Raw genomic sequence first — 24724 nt, 5'->3', positions numbered from 1 at the left:
TGGATTAGATATTTATCTTACTTCTTGAATACTTAATTACTGCATCCGTGAACGACAAAGTCGGAATGGAATGAATGCGTTAAAAATCATCATCAACCTTTTAATAAAAAAGAGTACAAACTTTCCTGCTCACATTACAAAGCTCTATGAAGAGAAACTCTCATTAATGCGTGGCAGGTCCGATCATCTCCATGGTGGAAGCCCTTCCACCATGGATTCCGATGATTTGAGCCTTGAAATGAAAGTGTAAGAATGGATTTAAATGCTGATGGCTGTTACCATAGATAAAACATACTCCGTTAGTCTATGCTGTTACTCAGCCGGCTGAGTAGTGATGCAGGATGCTGTAGACCTTTCTACAGCATCGATGAATATCTCAAAAGAGTTCAAAGCTTTATGTATTTCCTCTCAACGGTTACTCCGTTTTACAGCGATTATGGTAGCTGATATAATAGTTTCTAACAGTTCACATAAGTACTAAAACAATAGTAACTATACTGTAACAATAAATATACAATAGATATAACAAATAATATAACAATAACAAAAGCATAAAGAGATTTGAACGCAAAAACAATAATTAGCAACAATTTCGACAAGATACAATTAATTGTAAATGTAAGAGCTTGACGCTTCAATCTCGGATGATTTAGACAACAATGAAGAGCTGAGAAGGTAAATTAATATGATGCCTGAGATTATATGAAGCCTGACTCGTTTAGAAAACAAGAAACAGCGAAAGATATAATAACAGTAATAATTACAATAGGGTTAACGTAAAAGAACTATGCTGAAATAATATATACAATCAAATTATATAAATAAGAAAAAATGTTAACCATTGCAAACCATGCTGAAATTGGTTATTCTCACACAGCAAACAAAGCGGCAAACCATCCAATTTGTCTTGGCAAGAACTTGAATGACTAAAATAATGTTTTCACTGCAAGGACTCAAGTCAACTACATTTTTTAATTGACAACTTATTGTATTGACGCCTTCTTTAAGATTGCAAAACAAAGTACTCTGCTACACAAAATTAATTTCTTGCTAAAGATCGACATTCAAATTTTCATTTAAACTTGTACATTTCAATTGAGGAAAAGTCATAGTTATAATATTTTGATGGTTAGCAAAAAGTCGATGTAACAAACCCGTTAGTATCCTAACACCGATATGTTATATCATTTATCAACGATAGAAAACATGTTTCTATAGAATAAGCGATCAATGCTCTTTACTAATAAGGATGACAGACAGTATAGGTATTTTTAATCTATGCCGATGCCGTTTTACGTTTGCCATTACCGTATTTTACTACTCTACGCTTACAATTTCTTGCTATGCATGCCTGTGTCCCCCCCATGTCTGTCTGCTATGCTCTGCTTACTTTCACTTATGTCAGCGTCAGCTTGTATTTGTGTCTGTCAAGTCAAATATTGATATGGATGTAATTAATGAACAGCAAGAGCAAACCAATTCTGAATATAAACCAATCACTGTAGAAAATCTTGATGTTGATTTTCTCCCTATTATATATGACATTATTAGAAGGTAATATTACAATTGTTTCAAATGATTTGTTTATAGGTTATCATAGATTTATGTTTTTTTTCACGTCACAGTGTCGTCCTTTGCCAAATTTTTATCTTTCGAAGGTTACAAGCTAACTCTGATTTTTCTGTGGGAAGAATCGCCGTACTCTTTTCCCCAGCTTTATTATCAACAGGTATTTAAATTGCAATGCTAACTTTAAAGATTTTCTTATTGTAGTTCATCTATGTATCACATAAACATAATTAAAATAATGTAATTGTTTTGATACTTGAATCCTGCATCTTTGACAGATCTAGTCTGATAGATTGTGTCATAATTTATAATATAATAAAACTACAGTATATTCAATATTTACAAAACCATAAAATTAGGCTACTATAAAAATCTTCTATTGGATGGCAAGGCGGACATACACTATTTTGCAAGGGGCTCATCCTCAAGTTCTTTAAGGGAGAAGAGCGGTCTATTAACAAGTATCCCTTTTAGTGCCCTCTTGAAGGAGGGCACATCCATCTCCCGCATCTGTGTAGGCAGAGTAGGCCTATTATATATTCTAATCGCTGAACGGGGATAGCAACTCAAGGTACGACTGAGACGGCAGCGGGGAACGTCGATGTTTTGGGCCTTCCTAGTATGGTAATCGTGCACCTCCTCTCTCTTACTGTAATCCCACAAGTTATTCTTCAGTAGGATCAGCATATCCAGAACATACTGACTATATACTGTGAGCACCCCTAGTTCCTTGAAGATTGGCCGGCAATGGTCCAAATACCCAGCAGATGTGACAATCCTCAAGGCCATTTTTTGTAAAAGTAGTATATCCTCAGCTGCTGAGGAGTGCCCCCACAGTACTAGTCCATAAGTCACATGACTGTTTTAGTCCTTAGTTTCCAGTTCCACATAGTAGGCTGAGGCTATATCAAGGGGTGATTTATAGGCATATTAAAATTTCCTTCATAAAAACAAACTAATAGGGGGTACAGTTTCTTAACTGGGCTATGCTAATATCGATTGAAACTATCGAATTGGAAATATTGATTAGTATATCTTTTGATTACATCATAAGTACCTAATAAAAAATGAAGGGTACAGTTTCTTAAATGGGCTACCCTAATATTGATTGAAAATATCAATTAAATTGATATTTCCCACTATATAAATTATAAAATGAAACTGTTATAACCTAACTTTAACCAAACTTGCTGATGATGAAAAAAATCTAATAAAGGCTTAAGTTAGGCCTACTAATTGAATCAATGTAAATCGATACCTATTAGAGTAGCCCCGAGAATCTGTTGTCTAGGGAATGCCATTACCGTACGGTCCTCACAGTTCTTATTAGGTACCTTCGGTAATAGGTTCCAGATCTTTCTAGAACCGGGACCGATTTACTTTTTTGTTTTGATGTCCCCAGAGGCCAAAAACACCATCCGTTCAAATTCATATAGGTGTGTCCGTTAGCAAGTTAACTCAAGCAAAAATAATCAGATTTTGATCAAATTTGGTATTAACGTGTAGGCCTAAAATTTTATTAGCTTTTAACAAAGTAATTAATGTTCCAATTTTGATTTTCAGTGTGGAACGAGACCCCCATGATAATGCTCAGAAAAATTCCCAGTCCCAGGACATAAGCCAAAAGGTTATCGAGCTTCATAAAAAGTTGGAAGTTGCCAAAGAACAAGTGAGTATAAATTTTAGAGTAAACTCGAGGAATCAAAAATTATTTTTAGGTAAGGAGTAGAAAGAGTTTTGAGAAGGTTGTGGGCATTTTGTATAATGGCTGTGTAATGATTCATCAGTTTCGTTTGAGACAGTGATAAAATTTAGGGAAATTTTGCTAGTGAATAAAGTTCAGGGAACTTATGCCTAGGTTTATGATCCATGCCGTTTTGGTTGTAGTATCTGTGGCTTACAAATTTGTTGAACTTTCATTGAACTGATGCTGTATAACCTGCAAAATTGCCATTTTAAATAGGCAGGTCATTAACAAATGAAATATTTAAAAAAAATTATGTGAAAAAATTATACTAATTGTAACCATTGGGATTTTACAGATCCGCAGACTTCCCGGAGTTGAATATAGCAAAGAAGAACAACTCGAGAAACTTGAAACTTTACGAAAACAGTTGCGATTGAAGAGGGAACTTCTTCAGAAGTATAGGAATATGTACTTACTTGACTTCCTAAAGCCCTAGATATTCTTTGGATATGATATTTCGTTTTCTTCTTCGTTATCTGGCAAATAACGAACAATTAGTGAACAAACTAGCCGACTCGTATCCTATCAGAAGAGCAGCCAGATTCTTCATCAAGTTCATAACTCAAACTAAAAGTGTAGTTGATAGTGAAGTGGCCTCTGGTAGACTTAAAGACATTAATTTGTCACACATGAAAAACCTTGCGGCTAAACTAGAAAACCAACTAAAGCAAATAAAAGAAGATTTAGAAAAACAAGTTAAGAAGTAGTATTTTATGAAGTAACGAATGACTTTGGTACCGTAGTGTTTAATATTGTTTGTTGAACCTTTATTTTTTGTGAAATCTCGCAACGATGAAGAGCCATTCGGTGATTTTTATCGACAACCAGTGGTCAGAAGATTACCCTGGGAAAAACAAATACTCCAACAATAGTTTTATAGGATGCCTTGTTAACTATTTTACTGTGCCGCCATGGGTTTTGCCGAAACGAATCGCGTTGGCATTCATGCCACCTATTCTAGGAGACAAGTCTAGACGAGTGTATGTGGACTTTGTCGGACCGTGTCTTGCGATTTTGACTCTAGCTGCTATCTTGCACTATGGACATTCATACAAAGTGCAATCTGCAGCTTTAAATACAAGCCCTACTGAAATTTTGCTTTATTATTGCGCTATTTTTCCTCTGATTACGTTTGTTTTGGCTAAATTAGGCCGTGCCACCCTTGGGTTCTTGGACATAGCGTCTCTTCTCGGCTACGGTCTTTACGGTCACATTTTTACGTTGGCCGTTTCACAACTGTTTGACCACGAAAGGAGCAACGGAGTGTTTTTCACCAATCTGTTCGTGTTCGGAGGACTGAGTGGTCTTCGCATTGCTCTCGTACTGTTAGCCTCCATCCCTCGCCCAGCGTCTAGATTACTAGTCTGCAGCACTGCCACCATCGTTCATCTAGTGTTTGTGATTTTTGTCCACTTTGCTTACATGCATTCTACATTTGTTTATGGTTCTGGTACTGGTAAACACCATATATGAAATATAGTCTTTTTGAATTTTTTTGCCTTAATTAATCTGATTTAATCAGTGTAAATTTTGCGACTTTCACCATGTCAATTTATCTTTTGTCTACAAGAAAAAATTCAACTTGAGAGACTTATAACTCAAAAGTGTTTTACGTTTTTGTGGTGAAGGTTTTAATTTTTATAAATTAAATAGGGAATTAGCAAACATTCTTGTCAGTAAAAGTTATGTGTTTTATGTTAATATTTATTTAGCCTTCCAATTTTGCGTGAACACAGTTGAATTGTTGTGTGTGTTTTCCTTGGAATACTTGTATTTTGGTAAACTGAAACAAACCTGAGGTAGTAAGGGAGTTGTTTAAACATACTGAAAGTAGTTTGAACCTCGTTGATCAAATACAATATTGTGATTATATTTGTGAAACTATTATTTAATATAACCAATGAAAATTATTATTTGTATTACCTTTTTAAATCTACTGTTTAAGTTTTCACTAACCTACCTTTTTTTGTGAAAGTGTTTGATTTACTACCGTTATCATGGCTGTGTAGATTTAATCACATTGTTTTAATCTGTCATTTTTTGTTTCTGAGTTGGATAATGAATCGAATAACAAATAAAGTGAATCCATTTCACTGGTGTCTTAGACTAATCATTACCAATCCTCCAATATCTTTATAATATAAATAAAAGTTGTATTATTTATAAGACAAGTAGTATTATTTTATAGACAAGTAGTATTATTTTATAGACAAGTTAGTGTCGATAATATAAAATACCCCCGCCGCAGCAAACCTGCCGGACTAAGCGAATTTTCATTTGTCTGAATTGATTTTCAGTTAAATATATTTTAATAACATTAAGTTTAACGAGTACCTAGGTTTGCTGCTACAAGGAAACTAATAAAGTGTGTTTTTGAGTAAAATATTGATAGCTTAGTACAAAATAAATAAATTTGCCAAGTTTGATCAAAATATATTCATAAACAAGCAAACTACAACATTTGACAATATTCTTCATAAGAATAACATGGGAATTTTAAATTTAAAATTTTTTTAATTTTCTCCGATACTAATAATCGAACAAGAATACTTTTATATACTAAATTATTTGTTTTTTTCAGCTCTTTAAAAAGGTCTGAAGAGAAATCGGGAAATTTTGTGTTTTGAGGGTCAAAAGTGAGAAAAACCAATTTTTACCCTATAAAACCCCCCGTAAAGCCCCGTTCCCATGGTCCGATCGTGCTGGTTCGCGAACTCATTCAAGTTTATCCCACTTTACACCTTTAAACCAAATTTCATCAAAATCGGACAAAAATTACTCAAGTTATCGCGTTCACGGACGTATATATATATATATATATATATATAAGTCTATATATATATACATATATAAAAATTTGAACAAATGGTGTTTTTGGCCTCTGGGGACATCAAAATGAAAAAGTAAATCGGTCCCGGGTCTAGGTCTTACCATGCCACCTACGGTAATAGCTACTTCCCTATAGGGAAATTCGCTAAAATTGCCAAATCTTTTTGATTCACTCTTATGTTATGATTTGCCTATTTATTTGTAGCGTTGAAATTGAATTTCAAAATTTCTACTGTCAATCTTGTTTTTTTAGATATGCCTAGACCTTATTTAGAAGTCTGAGAGAGTTTTCTCAATTTTTTCCAAAGAACCCTAAGGAATAAAAAAAAAAACTAATTTAATTAGCGAAATTTAAACTGTATACTCTATAATATATTATAAAATAAATATTGGGATCTAAGATGGTCCCAATAATTTTATTTTTTTAATTTTATGAAGGATTGAAAGAAATCATACGATACAAGAAATACAAATAAATCATACATTTTTACTACAATTACAAATCTCTATACACTGAATACTTCTGCATTAGTGTTATTTTCTTACAGAGATATAATAGACTATAGTTCTTAGAGTAATGACCAGAATTGTTCTATGAAGACACATTCAATTGAAACATTCATGAAAGGGTTTAAAGGAAATCCACCAAAACGAAACGACAACTTTTCTCCCAGAAATTAGAATAATAATCAACATTACATTTGAGTAAATTAAAGAACCTGCTTATGTATTTCTTACATTTTTAACTTCTCTCCCTTTTTAGCTATTTTGAGTGTGATGGTTTATCTAAACTTTAAAACGTATATTTCGATATTGAAATGTATTTTTCACTCAAAATAAACAGAAAAAAATAACTACAATTATGAAAAGGTTAGAAAAAATGTGTACATTAGTGGAAATAGAATGAAGTAGCCTATTAAAGTAAAAGTATTTAAACAAATTTAAACTCAAATGAATTCAGGCGAGGTTATCACAGTTATTTTTAATTATTATTTCAGCATTATTTCCAATGTTAGTCATAAACGATTGCTGTTTTTTTTTTCCTTTTTATCCTTCATTATTCAATGTGTAAAAGAGGCATTAAGGTTTAAAAAAAAGTAGTAAGGAGGGTAAAAAAAGATAAACCTTTTATAATGGTAAATTGCAGTTTGAGCAATGTTACCTACTTATAACTTAAGAACTTGATCAATCAAATATTTCGGATTATAAACTAAGGAAGCATACTTAACAAAATTAACAATACAGTAAACACAATTAGGTACAGTATATCCGTACTAACGCCACCTATGGGATCAGTACCATGGTCGGAACAGTGAAAAGGTCAAACTATCCCAGATACCTAACTGACATTACTGATCGCGTAGGACGTGGATGACCGTCAGAGACGTTTAATATTTTGCCACAATCGCGGCGGATGACGATATATTTTCCTGTGAGCCGAGAAAACAATAATGGTGTTTACGTGATTGCAGGCCAGGGGGGATAAACAACATTTTTTCAGGATACGACGATCTCCACAAGACCAAGGCAGATAGTCATGTTATTACTGCAATGACATTGTCGCTGATAGGATTATGTGATGAGTCGGACCTGCCGAGCTTGGATTAGCAGGGTCTTATTGTATCTTAGACCCTGCCAAAAATAAAATAAATTACTGACTACTAATAAAATAAACCACTGTAATAACAAACTATAAACAAACATTTTACCATAAAGAAATAAACTCAGTAACTATAAAGCTTAATCTGATTAAGCTACCATTTAAATAGAAAATCTCTTCAGGGTGTCTACTACATTCTGGATAAAAAATTCATGGACAATTCCCGTACATTTAAGGACACTTTGCCGTAACCTTTGTCGGTGTCATTAGGCCTACCGAATAATTTTCCTGATTTGTCAAACTGTATTAATCTTGTTATTCACTGTAGTTGTACCAGAGAGAAAAGTAAATAATAATAGATAAGAGTTAAAAATTACAAAATAGAAATTTATTGAAAGTAAACAAACATAGGCCTACCTACACTTTAGGTAGGCCTAAAGCTTGTATAGTGTAACAGAGAAACGCAATCATTGTCTCCTGCGATAGCGACAAATATCTCCATCGGTCACATAAACTTCATAACATAGCTTATAATTTGGCATGATTCGCCCTGGCACAACGTTAGGTTCTTGACTACTTTTGAAACAACATCTTTAATGCATATTGTTACTCAATTCTTAGAACAAAATCAAGGTATGGATTATTGTATTTTCATTTGCAAAGTTAATATCGACACATAGCAATCATTAGTTGTTTATCTTAGGCTCAATTACATTAGTTGTTTATCTTAGGCTCAATTACATTTTCTTAATATATTTTACAGCTCTTTCAAGAATCAAAATACCCAGGCCTAGACCTAATTATTTAGGAGGGCCTATATAAACTGAGTAACAAACAATGAGGTTATAATAGCAGCAAAGTCACTATAATCATTCTAGTTCATAAGATTTAGATTGCTTAAAGCATACAACTCAATAAATAAATATATGGGAAACAAAAAACATTGAAACCTGAATAGCCAACAATATAAGACAAAGATACAGAAAATGCAATGACATAATTTGAAACCAAGCAGGCTTACATAGTGATAAAACATTAATACAAACAACAATGCTTGTGGTTTTGTCAATTGAAAGATAAAATGTCCATTAAAAAGAGGTTAACTTAAAAAAAGACTAGATTATTTACATGTTTAATATGAAACCATAAACAGTTTTTGGCACTAGGCACTGGCCGTGGCAAATTGAATCTTCAAGCCAAAAGGACAAGTAAGAAGTGAAATTTAACAGCCATTATAAAGCTATTATTTTCAGGATAAAATAGGTTTGGGATCTAATAATAATTACCCTAGTAATAAAAAAAGAAGTTGTAAAGGAATAAAAGTGACACAACTTTTATGAGCTAGCTGCTGAGTCAACAGTTCTTGGAAGTACTTAACTTGACACTTGATTGTCGTGATAAAATATTAATGGGTTTGAGATTGTTAATGGGATTTTTATTGCATAATTACTCTAGTAATAAATTATGAAAATGTAAACAAACATCTGATAAACCTTTTATGTGCTCCTAACCAACTAGCGATCAATAAAATTATGGCCCATTAAAAATTTAAGGACGTAGTCTGGCATTTAAGTACAATTCCCGTACATTTCATGGCCAGTAAAAATTTAAGTACAATTCCCGGTTTTCCCGGATTTCCCGGTTGGTAGACACCCTGCTCTTATTTTGTTTGAAACTAACATATTCATAAATTTAAATTATCTATCATAAGTAATTTGAAAACAAAATACAAGTTTTAAATGGGAGAAAGTTACCAATAGTAATATTAGAGCCACACACATTCATTTTTTATTGGACACGAGATTCTGCAACCTTTTAGTTCTTAACAAAGTTAGGCATACAAGCTTTATTCGGTTGTAAATATATGAATATATTTTTAAGGTATTTATTTATTAGCCTACTTGTATTAAGAAATTGTTACATAAAGGTAAACGTTATGGAAAAAATCTTATAGGACATTGTCTTTTCTTTTTATTCCCAATCTAAATATCAGATTGGATTGGACCCTGCCTTTCTTCCTAACTTCAGCCGAGTATTAGGTTTACAATTGATTAGTATTCATAGAAAAAACAATGATACTTTTTAAATGCTATCACTTTCCACTGCCTGGCATTTTGCAAAACAATTCGGTACATTAATTTATTCCATGATGATAAATAGATCGTAGAAAAATACTTCTAGAGTTCTTTAACTTTGGTAAGTCTAGCTGTTTTTGTAGTTGGCTATTAATTTGAGTTTAGGTTAGGTTATCATTCATTTGTTAAGCATAGATTAAATTTTTTGAAATAAAACCTATGGGACTCATTTACACTCAACAGACTCAACTGCATGTTAATAATTCTATACCACAATGCAATACAGCTTGACTGACAAATCCACATGACTGCAACACACGTTAAATGTGTATGGCCCAAATTAACGTATTAACATCAACTTATGACAAAGAATTTTTTGTTGTTTTATCGTCCGACTCCGCTACACCATCACTGTCTTCATCAACCGATTTCATGAGTTGATTTTTATTATTTTTTTTACTCTGACCTTTGCGCTTTAACTGTTTTTGTTTGCCACGGACAACTTTTATCTTGTCTTCTGGGTCACTCTCACACTTCTTTTCAGTCTTTTCTTCCTTGGTTTCATTTTTTTGTTCCTTCTTTATAGGACTACCTCCCTCTGCATTTTTTATTCTCTTACTAAGTGGCATGTCACTATCGGAATCACTAGAGGTATCCATTGAAGAGGGTGGTGACATTTCATCAGAGCTTTCTTTCTCAGGTTTTATAATTTCCTAAAACATAATTGCCTTTATTAAGTACACACAAAATGTTTCTAGTTTATGTTATACAGCACTCTTAGACATAAGATTCTATTTTCAAAGAATAATCACAAGTAAGATGACTATTTTAAATAATTCATGTACTTGTACTATGCAGAAATTTGTATAAAGAAAACTGTGTTTACACAAAGCCAGTTGGCATGCAAGTTACTTGCCTCAGGAAACTTGAAATACACTAAGGCAAGTAACCTGTCTGCATAATGGTGTGCAACCATGGCTTAAACGGACAGGTAACCAAGCCAAGCGCATACCAACTGCAGACAATGTTCACAATTTCACCGTCACCAAAGAGGAAGTTTAAAAATTGTTTGTGACCGTTGAACATGTTCTTGATTTTACTGTGACTGTAGAAAACGTTTTTGATTTCTACATGATTGCAGACATGTTCAAAATTTCATTGAGACCCCAGAGGATGTTCTCAATTTAAACTTGACCACAGTAGATGTTCTCAATTTATATTGTAATGTGACCGAGGAAGACACTCACCACTTTGCCGCCATTATTTATTGACCGCAGACTAAATCAGGTTTTCCTTCAAAATTCCTGCATGATTGCTGTCACAATAAGTACATGGATAATTCCCGGTTTCCCTGATCTGTAATCTCTTAAAAGTGTCCACCATTGAATTAAGATCGCAATAGTGAAAGGCCTTACTCACCACCGGCTGTCTTAATCTCCTTCTCCTCCTTGGAAGTTTTGGAAGGTATTTTTCCGCCCCGAGCTGGACCCTTCTGATGTCAAAATCCTGGTCCACTCTTGTCACAGTTCTTAACCTGAAACCAATCTTCTTTATATTGTTTCCTTAAATTGAAAACCTATCTGTGTATTCTACTGAACACCCAACATTAAGGGTATACAATTGGACTAGCCGCCATACCCGTGCTTCGCAACGTGAAGAGAACAATAAGAGAATAACATGTTCTATAGATCTGTTGTATGAAAAGTTATTAACTCATAAATACACGCAAGGCCACACTAAAAAAACAGGCCGTAATGCTTGTCAAGCATGACAGAAGACGGCTATGACGTAGGTATTTATTTTCCAAGGAAAGATTAAAACAAGCAGCTGATCACAAACGGCAAACATTACGTCATTGCCGTCTTCTATCGTAACGTCATGCTTGACGAGCATTACGGCCTGTTTTTTTTTTAGTGTGGCCTTGATACACATCCACAATTTTGATAAAGCATCAATAAATTTTTAAACACACGGTTTATAACAATTTGGCTATTCTAATATTAAGTGTATTCATAAGATTTACATAGAAACTTTGTTGCAAGCCGTCAGGGCAGAAACCTAGGAGAATGTTAAAATAAAAAATGGCTATGTCCATTAAGCCTGTGGTATATTAGCTCTATTCATGGAAACAACAGTTAAATTGGTCAATTAGTTTTCACACTATTGACATAATCCAAACGTTCACATTTATAGAGTTCCTTCTATCCAAGTCATTGACTTGATCAATAATGCACTTTAAGTATTAACAGGCTACTATGTGAAACAAATGCATAGGAAGACACCATAGGCAAATTCTAGCTTTTTGTTAAGTTTAAATCCTAATAATTATCACGGAGACTTCTCGTCTGTCATTGAAATCCTAGCTTCTATTGATTCTATGTTTTCTAATGTACTTGGTTTTTAGGTGGGAGGGGGTCCCTAACACAAAGACAATTACCCCTGCCTTGAAGTTAAGTTCTTACTCGGTTTGTGGAACACAGATAAGCCTAATTTATAGAGGAAAAACAAAATGTTTATTCCGTTCTTGACTCTGGGCCACAGCTAAGAAAATAATCTTTAAATATTAACGATCTTTGTGAGGTTAGCATCCTTACCGGAATGGGAAATAGTCCAATCTGGCACGAGAAACACATACAACTTAACACTGTACACACAAAATTAGAATATTTTACGTTCATTAACAGCATTTTCAACTAATGAAGGTACGAGTAGAAAAGAGAGTTTAAATTTGCCAAATGAGATAGTTTAAGTGAATTTTTGTATTTCTTGGACCAGATTGGACTCTTTCCCCATTCAGGTAAGACACCCTCACAAAAATCCTAGAAATTAGGCTTCACCAAAAACTATGTTTTGTTTCACCATTCTTTAAAATTGTAATTTATTTTGATAGCCCGAGAAATGTGTTTTAAATGACAAATAGCAGCTAAAAAAACTCGGCAGACAATCCTCAACATGTGATTAGCGTCTGGTAAAACTTGCTACATAATATAAGGGTGTAGCATAGAGCACAAGGGCCTAGATTTTTTAGGATTTTTTGAGAGGATAGCAGGCTTACCTGAATGGGAAAGAGTCCAAACTGGCACAGGAAACACAAAACATAACTTTACACTATATACACAAAACATTAGAATATTTCACTGTCACTGACAGCATTTTCAACTAAGGAAGAGAGAGTTTTTTAGATGTCCAAAATGGTGGCCAGTGAGTTGTTGAGTCAGTGTTGCCAATAGTAGAATTCAAAAAACACATTTCCAGTTTATCTTATATGCACTATATATATATGAATAAATATGTAAGCCTGCTAGTTGGGTTGGATTTTGAAGTGGAGTGGGTTAGATGAAAGGTATTATCTAAGGTTTAGGTTTGGGGGTTGTCTAGACTTAGTAAACCATTGGTAGGACAGTTCCCATCTTCTAAGTTGTGACTGGTTACATTGAGGAGGTAGTGATTTGACTATTTTGGTTGTAAAGCAGTCATTGAAACTAGGGTTGTTGTGGCTCTGGGCATGTTGTACAACTGGTTTGTCTTTGTATCCAGTAGATACATCTTGTCTATGGCCATTCATCCTGGTTCTGAGGCTATTGGTGGATAGGCCTACATACTGTGCCTCACATTTGTTACATTGTAGTTGGTAGATAATGTTCTTCGTTTCACAAGTGTTGAAGCCTCGGATGTTGTAGTTTTCTTTGGTTGTGGAACTGGAAAATGTTTGGCTGGGTTGATTTATTTCACATGTTTTACATCTCTTGTTATCACAGGGATATGAACCATTAGGGCGTGCGTTGTTTGGGTTGTTGTTGGCCGGGTCAGGAACTTTTGGGTGGACTAGTATTTTTCGGAGATTGGGTGGTTGTCTAAAAACAATGTTTGGTGGATCTTTCAAAAAATTGATGGTGTGGTTGGAGGCCTTGAGGATTTTGAAGCCCTCTTTTAAAATGCCATTCAATGAATGTAGTCCTTGGTGGTAGTCCGTGACAAGAGCAATGTTTTTGCTATTTCGTTTTTCATTATTTGGTTGTGGATGGTCTTGCGCTAAGCGGATTTGGTTCTCCACCAGCTTTCTAGGGTAACCCCTTTTTATGAATGCGTCAGATATTTTGTTATTGAACTTGTTTAATTCATCATCGTTGCTGCAGATCCTTTTGCCCCTGATGGCTTGACTGAACTGGATGGATCTTTTGGTGTTCTTTGGGTGGTTGCTGTTAAAATGTAAATACTGTAGATGGTTGGTAGGCTTGAAGTGTACACCGGTTTGTATGAGTCCATCTTGAATATTTATTTCTAGGTCCAGGAAAACTATTGTTGATGTTGAGATGTTGCTGGTGAATTTAAGGGAACTGAAACTGTTAAGGCTGTCAATAAACTGTTTTAAGGAGTCTGAGCCTGAGGTCCACAAGATAAAAATATCGTCTATAAACCGGAACCAACACAAAGGTTGTATTTTTTGTGATTGTAGGAAACACTTTTCGAGTTTCCCCATGAACAGATTTGCGTAGGATGGGGCCATCCTCGTACCCATGGCAGTGCCTTTAGTTTGTAAATAGTTTCTACCTTCAAATTGAAAATTGTTTTTTTCTAGAATGAACTTAGCCATGTTCAGTAGGAAAGAAGTTGAGGGCTTAGTGTTTTTGGGGCGTTGGTCCAGGAAAAATTCTATAGCCGCTAGTCCATGTGTAAGGGGGATGTTAGTGTACAGGGAAGTTACATCTATGGTAGCCAAAATCGTCTCAGGAGGAAGAGGTGTTGGTATGGTAGTCAGCCGTTCTAAGAAGTGGTTGGTGTCTTTAACATGTGAAGGCAATTCTCTGACAAAAGGTTGCAGGTGAGAATCTAAATATGCCGAGATTCTTTCTGTGGCAGAATTGCAACTGGCAACTATAGGTCGGCCAGGGGGTGGAAAAACGTTTTTGTGTATCTTGGGCAGTATGTAAAATTGAGGAGTAGAGGGGTTGTCGTTTATGAGTAGTCTTATTGATTCAGGGGATATATTTTGGAGAGGTGCTTCTTTAACGAGCCACTGTGTGAGTTCAGTATTAAAATCGTTGGTTGGGTTTTCATCAATCTCTTTGTAGGTATCTTTGTCGGATAACTGTTTGTAGGCTTCAGCAGTGTAATCTTGTTTGTTCATAATTACAGTGGTGGATCCTTTGTCAGCTGGTAGTATCATAATGTTTCTATTATTTTTCAAGGATTTTAGAGCTGTTCTTTCTCCTGGAGTCAGATTGTCGTTTTTTGGCAGTTTCTTCAAGAAATTTGGGTCTGTGACAGTTTGCATTATGAAGTTTATGTACAGTTCAATCGGATGATCAGGCGGTAGAGGCGGTGGATCCCAGTTGGAAGGCGGTTTAAACTTCATGAGAGAATCATCGGGTTGGGGTTGGTTTTTTAGGGCGTTTGGAAATTGATGTATGTGGTACTGTATTCTAAGATTTCTCGCAAATGTGAAAATGTCCTGTCCTAAACTGAAAGGGTCCAATGTGTGAGTAGGAGTAAAGGTTAGGCCTTTAGAGAGCACTGATGTTTCATCCTCCGACAACTCATGCGAAGAGATGTTCATAACCGATTGATCGGAAATGGTAGTTTTAGGGACGGTGTTGCTGTCTGTTTCATCTTTTTTCACTGTGGGCTTTCTGTAGGGGACTTTTGGTAGTAAAGGTAATTGTCCTGTGGGAATCGGAAGATTAAAAATTGTGGCAAGGCTAGGCTTGTCTCCTATCAAAGGTGCGTTTTTTTGGTTTGGAGGTGAACAGTTAGCTTCAATGAATCCCTCATTTCTTCATTTTCCAGTTCCACAACCAAAGAAAACTACAACATCCGAGGCTTCAACACTTGTGAAACGAAGAACATTATCTACCAACTACAATGTAACAAATGTGAGGCACAGTATGTAGGCCTATCCACCAATAGCCTCAGAACCAGGATGAATGGCCATAGACAAGATGTATCTACTGGATACAAAGACAAACCAGTTGTACAACATGCCCAGAGCCACAACAACCCTAGTTTCAATGACTGCTTTACAACCAAAATAGTCAAATCACTACCTCCTCAATGTAACCAGTCACAACTTAGAAGATGGGAACTGTCCTACCAATGGTTTACTAAGTCTAGACAACCCCCAAACCTAAACCTTAGATAATATCTTTCATCTAACCCACTCCACTTCAAAATCCAACCCAACTAGCAGGCTTACATATTTATTCATATATATATAGTGCATATAAGATAAACTGGAAATGTGTTTTTTGAATTCTACTATTGGCAACACTGACTCAACAACTCACTGGCCACCATTTTGGACATCTAAAAAACTCTCTCTTCCTTAGTTGAAAATGCTGTCAGTGACAGTGAAATATTCTAATGTTTTGTGTATATAGTGTAAAGTTATGTTTTGTGTTTCCTGTGCCAGTTTGGACTCTTTCCCATTCAGGTAAGCCTGCTATCCTCTCAAAAAATTGCTACATAATATGTTTAATGTAGTTATTAGAACTCCACTGCTTAATTTAAATTTGTACATCTCACTTCCATGATTGAACTACTAGATTTTAGTTTAATCTCAAAAATTTTAGTCTTGGTCTTCGAGTAACTTTTGTGTCCTTGAATCGGTAAAAAACTATAGACGTTTTGGACGTGTTGTGGCAATCCCTCCGTAGAACATGCTGGTCTAGTGGTAAATCACCGTGCTTCAATGCTTACCTCTGTTGTTCACTGGTCACATAAAGGTCATCAGGTTTGTGGTACATGTTGTGGTTCTGATAGGCCTTCTGACTGTAGAACAGAGCGTCGCAGGTTGTGCATTTGATCATTTCGGGCGGCGCTTCGTCCCTTTCCTTCTTCGAGTGTTGCCTTTCCAGGTGTTTCTAGAGTGACAAACATTTATTTATATCAGAGTGTTGTTGTATAATAATGTCAGGATTTGTTAGTGTTAAATAATAGCCTACTAAAGTTTCAACTAAATGATAAAAAAAAAATTTCTACATGGAAATGATTACCAACAACATGTCTGTAGGCTGTAGGTAGGGCTTAATACGTATTGACTTCCGAGAAGAGGCAGAATAAACTGAGGGTGGCTATGAGGGACTAATATACATTTTTATCACAGCCACATTTACCAACCTGAAGGTTGAACTTGACAATGTATTCAAAGCCGCAGAGATGACAGTAGTACACGCTCTGAGGATCCCCGGCGTTGTTCACCTTTATCTTCTTGCTGGGGGGAGGCGTTAACACTGGACTGTACAATGAGATGATCCTGCAACCAGCATTGGCTTCATGAAAAACAATCAAACGGACAATCAGTGTACCGTATACAATAATTGACATTTGGATACTGAAGTATATACCACTTTTATATGCAAAATGACAGAAACTAGCAACTCTGAGTGGCTTAAATGGAACTAGCCTATTTTCTTTGGAACTTATGTACCATGGTGATGGTAAAATGTAAAGAAACATGAAGAAATCAATGTAAAAAATGTTACCACTTAAACTGATGGTGTCTCCTTACCGTTGATGAGTAGAATTTCGATGATAATCAAGAGCGGTTTTATTGCAAAAAATCGCCCCGCAGTCGTTGCATTTCACATTCGGATGAGATTTTAAAATAACATGTTCCGCCAGGTGTTTATCTCTATGTATCTGAAAAATAATCAAACTGTTGTGTTTTTCTTGGTAAATTTCACAATAGGTACAAGTTTTTGTTGAAAAGACTGGAAAATCATTGCTTGCTAAAAGTTATCACAAAAAGTTTCTTGATTGAGTTATTTTAGGTACATCTCAGTCAGAACTAGAATCAACACACAATGAGGTTGCAGTGTTTGGTTGGGTGTGTTGGAACGTATCAAACATATAAAAAATAATCAGGATAAACGTAAACTATATTGTGAAACCCACACTTACATTACAAGAAACAAAAGTAATATAAGTTAGATTCACTGAAACACAATCTTACAATGTTTTAAACTAACCCCTCAGACTCTGGTGCAAAGGCTTTAACTTAAAGCTGATACCCCATAGAACGTGATTATGGTTTTGTTGAACTTTTTTCGTTGTGCATTTTTACCATAGAAAATCATCAAAGATAATTTCTGATGGGTAATTAAAAATAAGTTTAGACAGAAGTAGGAAGAGGCTGTGGATGTAAGCCTACCTATCTATCCCCTGTCCATCTCGTACCGACCGATCCAGAGCTTGCAGCACTCCAAGTTACTAAAAAGTGCAGAACGTCTATATGTCCTGTACAATACCGAACGATCTAGTGTGCAGGAACATTCAGGGTGTCTAGTTTATTTCCATTGTAAAATTCAAGACTAATTCCAGACTTTTCAAGACTAATTCCAGATTTTTCAAGACTAGTTTTTTCAACAATTAGTGGGCGTTGATAAAAAAAATGTATCGATTTTCGATTCTTGATACCGATACCAATTTTTATAGCTTAACCCTCCGAGTGTCATGCGTCGCTGCAGCGACGCGTAACGCACTTTGTATAGTGTCGTGCGTCGCTGCAGCGACTCGCGAACACTGTTTACGGCGAAGGCTCTATGACTAACTGAATCGGACTGTACTGGATTGAGTTAGGTATCGTTCTGTCCGTAATATTCTAAGCTTTCTGCAGAGGTCTGTCTCTAAGCACTATTCATTTTAGTTCCGAAAATATTGTACGATGACTGATGTGTTTTATTACGTTTATCATTGTTTTAGTGTTAAAAATCAAAAGTAGTGATATACGTGGTGCATTATAAGAAGATTTAAGTGGTTTTGAAGTGCTGGTTGATGATCCTGAAGAAGTAGGTAGTGATATTGATGTAAATTATCAGCCAGATTCCTAGCTATGGTTGGGCTATGCATTCTTAGCTAAACGCTATGTACTGAAATCTGTTTTTTGCCCATAACTTTTTTATTTGCAAATCTACTTCCTTATATTATTATAGATTTGTAATCCTCATAAAATTTAGAACAAAGTGGCTATTTTCAAATATTTATAGGCCTATAATTTATACAATTTCATTGAGCGCAAACTTATTTTTTTTTGAAAATTTTCGAAATTATACATTTTTTTACCTAAAAAAAATTTTTTTTTTTTAATCTTCCTTATGTTTTATATATAATATTGAAGCCCAAGATTTTCCAAACAAAATGGTATATAGAACAGTATAATTAACATTGTTTTTAAGCTTCTCAGATCAGTTTTAATAAAACCTTGCAAATGAGCAAAAAATAGGCTGACATTAAGGCCAAAACACGTGACACTCGGAGGGTTAACCAAATTTTCTAAATAATACTACACCAACCCCTGTCTTTTTCATAAAGTAGTATTATGATAATGTGGAATTTTCAAGTAAAGAAATAATGCAGCAATGAAAAATTCTAACTAGCAAATTTGGTTGTTTTTTTTATCATGAAATCTTCCGCGTACCGTACGTTTAGACATCATCATTGACTGCGGCGGTTACAGAAACGTGATCGTCATCGTCCGCGATTGGGGCAAAATCATGAAAATTTTCCGCGGCTGTTTAGACATCACCGTCATCTCCAGCGGTCATGGAAACGTCATCGTCGACGTTCGCAATCACGGCAAAATCATGAACATTTCCCGCGGCCGTGTAGACATCATCATCGTCTCCCGTGGTCACAGAAACGTCATCGTCATCTCCCGCGGTCACAGAAACGTCATCGTCATCTCCCGCGGTCACGGAAACGTCATCGTCGTCGTCCGGGATCGCGGCAAAATCATGAACATTTCCCGCGGCTGTTTAGACATCACCGTCATCACCCGCGGTCACGGAAACGTTATCGTCGTCGTCCGCGATCACGGCAAAATCATGAACATTTCCCGCGGCCGTGTAGACATCATCGTCGTCTCCCGCAGTTACGGAAACGTCATCGTCATTTCCCGCGGCCGTGTAGACATCATCGTCATTTCACGCGGCCGTGTACACATCATCGTCATCTCCCGCGGTCACGGAAACGTCAACGTCATCTCCCGCGGTCACGGAAACGTCATCGTCGTCGTCCGGGATCGCGGCAAAATCATGAACATTTCCCGCGGCTGTTTAGACATCACCGTCATCACCCGCGGTCACGGAAACGTTATCGTTGTCGTCCGCGATCACGGCAAAATCATGAACATTTCCCGCGGCCGTGTAGACATCATCGTCATTTCACGCGGCCGTGTACACATCATCGTCGTCTCCCGCGGTCACGGAAACGTCATCGTCATATCCCGCGGTCACGGAAACGTCATTGTCGTCGTCCGGGATCGCGGCAAAATCATGAACATTTTCCGCGGCTGTTTAGACATCACCGTCATCACCCGCGGTCACGGAAACGTTATCGTCATCTCCCGCGGTCACGGAAACGTCTTCGTCGTCGTCCGGGATCGCGGCAAAATCATGAACATTTCTCGCGGCTGTTTAGACATCACCGTCATCTCCCGCGGTCACGGAAACGTTATCGGCGTCGTCCGCGATCACGGCAAAATCATTAACATTTCCCGCGGCCGTGTAGACATCATCGTCGTCTCCCGCAGTTACGGAAACGTCATCGTCATTTCCCGAAGCCGTGTAGACATCATCGTCGTCTCCCACGGTCACGGAAACGTCATCGTCATCTGCCGCGGTCACGGAAACGTCATCGTCATCTCCCGCGGTCACGGAAACGTCATCGTCGTCGTCCGGGATCGCGGCAAAATCATGAACATTTCCCGCGGCTATTTAAACAACACCGTCATCTACTGCGGTCACGGAAACGTTATCGTCGTCCTCCGCGATCTTGGAAAAATCATGAGAACATTTCCCTTGCCCGTGTAAACATCAACGTCATCTCCCGCGGTCACGGAAACGTCATCGTCATCTCCTGCGGTCACGGAAACGTCATCGTCGTCTCCCGCGGCCACGGAAACGTCATCGTCGTCTCCCGCTGTCACAGAAACGTCATCGTCATCTCTCGTGGTCACGGAAACGTTATCGTCGTCTCCCGCGGTCACGGTAATTTTATCGTCGTCCCCAGCGGTCACGGGAAGGTCATCGTCGTCTCCCGCGGTTTTGGAAACGTCATCGTCGTCGGCCACTATCGCGGCAAAATCGTGAACATTTCCCGATGCCGTGTAGACATCATCATCATTGGCTTTCGCGGTTTATGTAAACGCAAGACGACGATCGAGGCAAAATCATGAAAATTCCCGACTTTGAAATCAAATTTAAGACTAAATCCCGACTTTTCAAGACCATTTTGAAATTCAATACTAATTCCCGACTTTCCCGATTTTCCCGACTACTAGACACCCTGAACATTACAAAAGTACGGAGCTTCTGTAGGCTTACTGACCATTAGTGTCGTTACGACCCAGTGTGTGCTTAGTTAAAAGGGGTAGCAGCTAGCTTACATCTATAATGAAATACAGGTAGGAAATAGAAAAGACAGAAGACACATATAGAAAACAAAAAACACAATATTTCATCCTCTGGAGGACTTTTTCAAGAATTAATTCCAAGTTTAAATAAAATCTCTTTGTCTACACATAAATCAACCATTACCTTTAGCGGAAACTGCATCCCGCACTCAGGACAGTAGTGCTTCACCAATGTATGCGGATGTTTCTTGAACTTGTGTTGAATAGCCGCTGTGTTACATTTAAACTTTTCACCGCAAACATCACAAGATATTTCACCATCTACAAACTTAGAGGCAGACCCTTTCTCATAGCCAAAACCTCGCATCTTAGTCACGTCCACAACTCCGTTTGGCCCTACTGGTCGGCCTTTACCATCTATTTCTTTATTTGCATGTTTCCTAAAGGGGGGAAAAATTATTAAACCAGAATAATAACAAGCATAGTCTTAAAAAGAAGAGAAAAGAACCTTTTAGAAACAAAGTTGTAGTCTAGATAGATCATAGATAAAACATATTCCCTTATTAGATTTCCCTTCCTTATGGAACAGATGAAGCAAATTTTATTGTTAGCTCTGTCCGGTGTACTGTAGAGTCGTATTTTGTTTATAATGTTTTAGGGTTAGTGTCTCATGATTTGCACCTCACTGCTAGATTATATAGCTAGTGGACAAATTATTGTTTATGATTAGATAGTTTTATTTGGTTAAACGAGAGGTTTTTAATTACTAAAATAGCGAGAAACGAATTGTAAACAAAACACGACTCTACAGTACACAAGACAGAACTAACAGTATAATTGGCTTCAGCTGTTCCATAAGGATGGGAAATCTACTAAGGAAGTAGGCCTACCGGTACCTACACTAGGCTATGTTTTATCTATGGTATGTATTAGCCTATTTAACTTCTTATGTTAACCATTGACACAATGAAAATTAAGAAATCTAGAGAAATATATAAATTCAAACATTTAGTTAAGAGTACGACTTTGAACCCAACAATGGAGTAATCTACGTAACGGACCTAAGTGCAATAGCCTAACACATCTGGATTGTGAAGATAGTTAGTAACTTAACTTAACTTTGACCTAGACATATCTAACTCATTCTATCATTCACTTATATTTTCCTTAAAATATAACTTAACTTGCATTCTTTTTTGAGATCAAGACAAATTTCTCTCTTTTAGCAATATATGCCCAAGGCTAAAAGCCTATCATGAGCTAACTTAATTAATTCAAGTTCTTTATTCACTCATAAACATCTTAAAAAGGACAACTTGATGATGGGAGTGTCATCATAATAAGTAAACAACAATAATAGGCCTAGTTAATGGTTTTTGAATTTAAAAAAGCTACTGCTAGGCCTAACTTAAAATAAATAACTAACTTATGTCCATAGGTCCTAGGCTATGTTTAGCTTTGACAAGAATTAGGTTAGGCGTTTAAGTTTCTGTCTAAGCCTATTCTAGTAAGTTAATGATAGGATGTAGGCCTATGCCTATTTATTTGTGCCTTATTATGTATGCCTAACTTACTACACAGACACAAGGAATAATAAAAGGGAAAGAAAATGGAAAAGTAAAAACCGAAAAAACACGTACCTGAAATGTTCTCTTAACGCTTCTTTTGACTCTAATTTATTATTGCACAAAACACAGAGATGTTCCCCTTTATTCTCCATGGTTTTATAGGTAGGCCTAGCCTAAAAGGAGAAATAGGCTACTTTGAAAACTCGCTTAGTAACCAAAGAAATTGTACATCATTTATCTAAAATTATATAAACTACTAAGTTTATCTTTAACTTAAAATCTTTGTTCCCTATATTAACAGTATTATGTTTTAAGAATATTCCAATACAGAAATTATTCCAAAGAACAAACAACAAACAACCTCCTCCTAATAAATAAGCTGATTGCTGAAGCTATTCTTTTTCTTTACTTTAAAAAGAGAAAGAAGAACTTTATAAGCATTTATTTGATCAAAATTTAAAAGACAGATTAAGAGTGAAAACTATTGTGGATTGTAAAAGAAGTCTTATATGTGTACCACGTACATATAACAATAATTTGTATTATTTTATATCATGGTGGATTGGTGGAAGGAAAATACCACGACGCACGACGTCACCAAGATTGCAAACAAAAAATCAGCCAATTGTATTGCCATTGCCATATAAGTAATTTGTTTTTATTTGATTGTTATTATTTTGCATAATTATTCTACATGATAAAATGGTGTTTGCAATCTGATTGACGTCAGCATATGACGGGAATAGCACACCTATGTATTTTCCTTCCACCATGATTTTATATCATATAAGATATCGAGAATATTGCCTTGCATGTGCATACATTTGTGCATAGTAATCCAATCATTGAATATTTCAAAATAGGCATGCTCTACAGAGTAAGGGTTTCATTTGGCAAAATTGCTTAAAATCTTCAGAAGATTAAAGTAGATACTGAAGATGAAACTCTGTATCGAGATGTAAATATGTTTAATCCGTGCTTAGCATTTGCTATAATGTTGGTGAACGAAAGCATAGATTAAGCATTTTATGGCTAGTTATGATGAAAGTGTTCCATCGATTATGTCAATCAAAAGGGTTGTTTACATAATCGCACCTCTGCTAGCCCACTCGTTCAGCTGTTACCTTTTGGAGGGCATTTTCTGTAATGTGTTAAAGTCTGTCAGAACTGTACTTGTGTACCCAAAGGGCCCCAAATTGTCAAGCTATTTTCAAATCAAGCTATAGAGCAAGTAAACATTGTCAATTGTGATAATTTTGAAGCGCATGAGCTCCTATGGTTCCCGCCCATCTGGCTCTCGAAGGGGCAAGTCTATGTTCTCGGTAGTGGGCTGTGGGCTCGCTTATGCCAGGTCATCGTGGAATCATTTAAAGACAAAGATATATTCAACTTTATGTTGTCTTGTGTGAATTTACATGCACGTGCTTTTGATTGTGTTTCAGGTGTGATCTCAAAAGCTGGCAGTTCAGAATGGAGTCGAACACTAGGGTTCGGTTCTTTGGACCTTTCTTATTCTCAGCACACTGCATAGCTTGCTTGCTTGATACTGTAAATGAATCTTCTTTATCACGATGTATATAATGATGTTTTGCTATACGCGAATGATACCACCTTGTTCGCTCAGCACGCTAAACCTATTAAAGCTAGAAATTGTGTAGACACGCGTTGTCATTATTATTTATTTTGTCTGTTCATTTCTTTTGACTATTTTCCATTTATAAGTCATTACCTATCTGTCTAAGAATCTTGATTTTAAAATAATATTGAAATGCATTGAAGGTGTTCAAATTCTTTTAAAATTGAATACAAAAACAAGTGATTGTGATTTTCCATGTCTGTGATTCTTTCTTTCTTCTCTTCTCAACCGATATGTTGAACTATTTACAAGAAGGCAACAATAAAGCTACCACCGATTAAACAATCTGTACGGTACATACTTTCGATACATGCGATTGTTTACAATCGAAATTCACAACTGAGTTTAAT

The 24724-nt window shown here is 36.2% G+C and overlaps 3 protein-coding genes across 3 annotated transcripts; 2 read left to right on the top strand and 1 right to left on the bottom strand.

The window, feature by feature from the left end:
- The first annotated feature begins 1394 nt into the window (after positions 1 to 1394).
- Positions 1395 to 5415, top strand: LOC128994372 (mediator of RNA polymerase II transcription subunit 9-like). The gene is made up of 3 exons (XM_054418909.1): positions 1395 to 1554; positions 3133 to 3238; positions 3612 to 5415. Exons 1-3 carry the CDS (start codon positions 1445 to 1447, stop codon positions 3750 to 3752), a joined length of 357 nt encoding a protein of 118 aa, XP_054274884.1. The 5' UTR covers positions 1395 to 1444; the 3' UTR covers positions 3753 to 5415.
- On the top strand, positions 4109 to 4789 carry LOC129004058 (protein YIPF3-like). The gene has a single exon (XM_054432440.1). It carries the CDS (start codon positions 4109 to 4111, stop codon positions 4787 to 4789), a length of 681 nt encoding a protein of 226 aa, XP_054288415.1.
- A 1197-nt stretch (positions 5416 to 6612) lies between the features above and the next one.
- LOC128994366 (zinc finger protein 284-like) lies at positions 6613 to 23093 on the bottom strand. Its single transcript, XM_054418896.1, has 7 exons — positions 22811 to 23093; positions 21355 to 21610; positions 17328 to 17458; positions 16937 to 17072; positions 16517 to 16680; positions 11240 to 11354; positions 6613 to 10533 (listed from the first exon to the last, which is right to left on the bottom strand). The coding sequence occupies exons 1-7, from the start codon at positions 22888 to 22890 to the stop codon at positions 10180 to 10182; spliced, it is 1236 nt and encodes a 411-aa protein (XP_054274871.1). The 5' UTR covers positions 22891 to 23093; the 3' UTR covers positions 6613 to 10179.
- Between the last annotated feature and the right edge of the window lie 1631 nt (positions 23094 to 24724).

The sequence above is a fragment of the Macrosteles quadrilineatus genome, unplaced genomic scaffold (assembly GCF_028750875.1).
Source record: "Macrosteles quadrilineatus isolate MER2022 unplaced genomic scaffold, UCM_ALF_1.0 Scaffold_1__1_contigs__length_201487025, whole genome shotgun sequence".
In the NCBI taxonomy this organism is placed as follows: domain Eukaryota; kingdom Metazoa; phylum Arthropoda; class Insecta; order Hemiptera; family Cicadellidae; genus Macrosteles; species Macrosteles quadrilineatus.
This window is presented reverse-complemented; position numbering and strand designations above follow the sequence as displayed.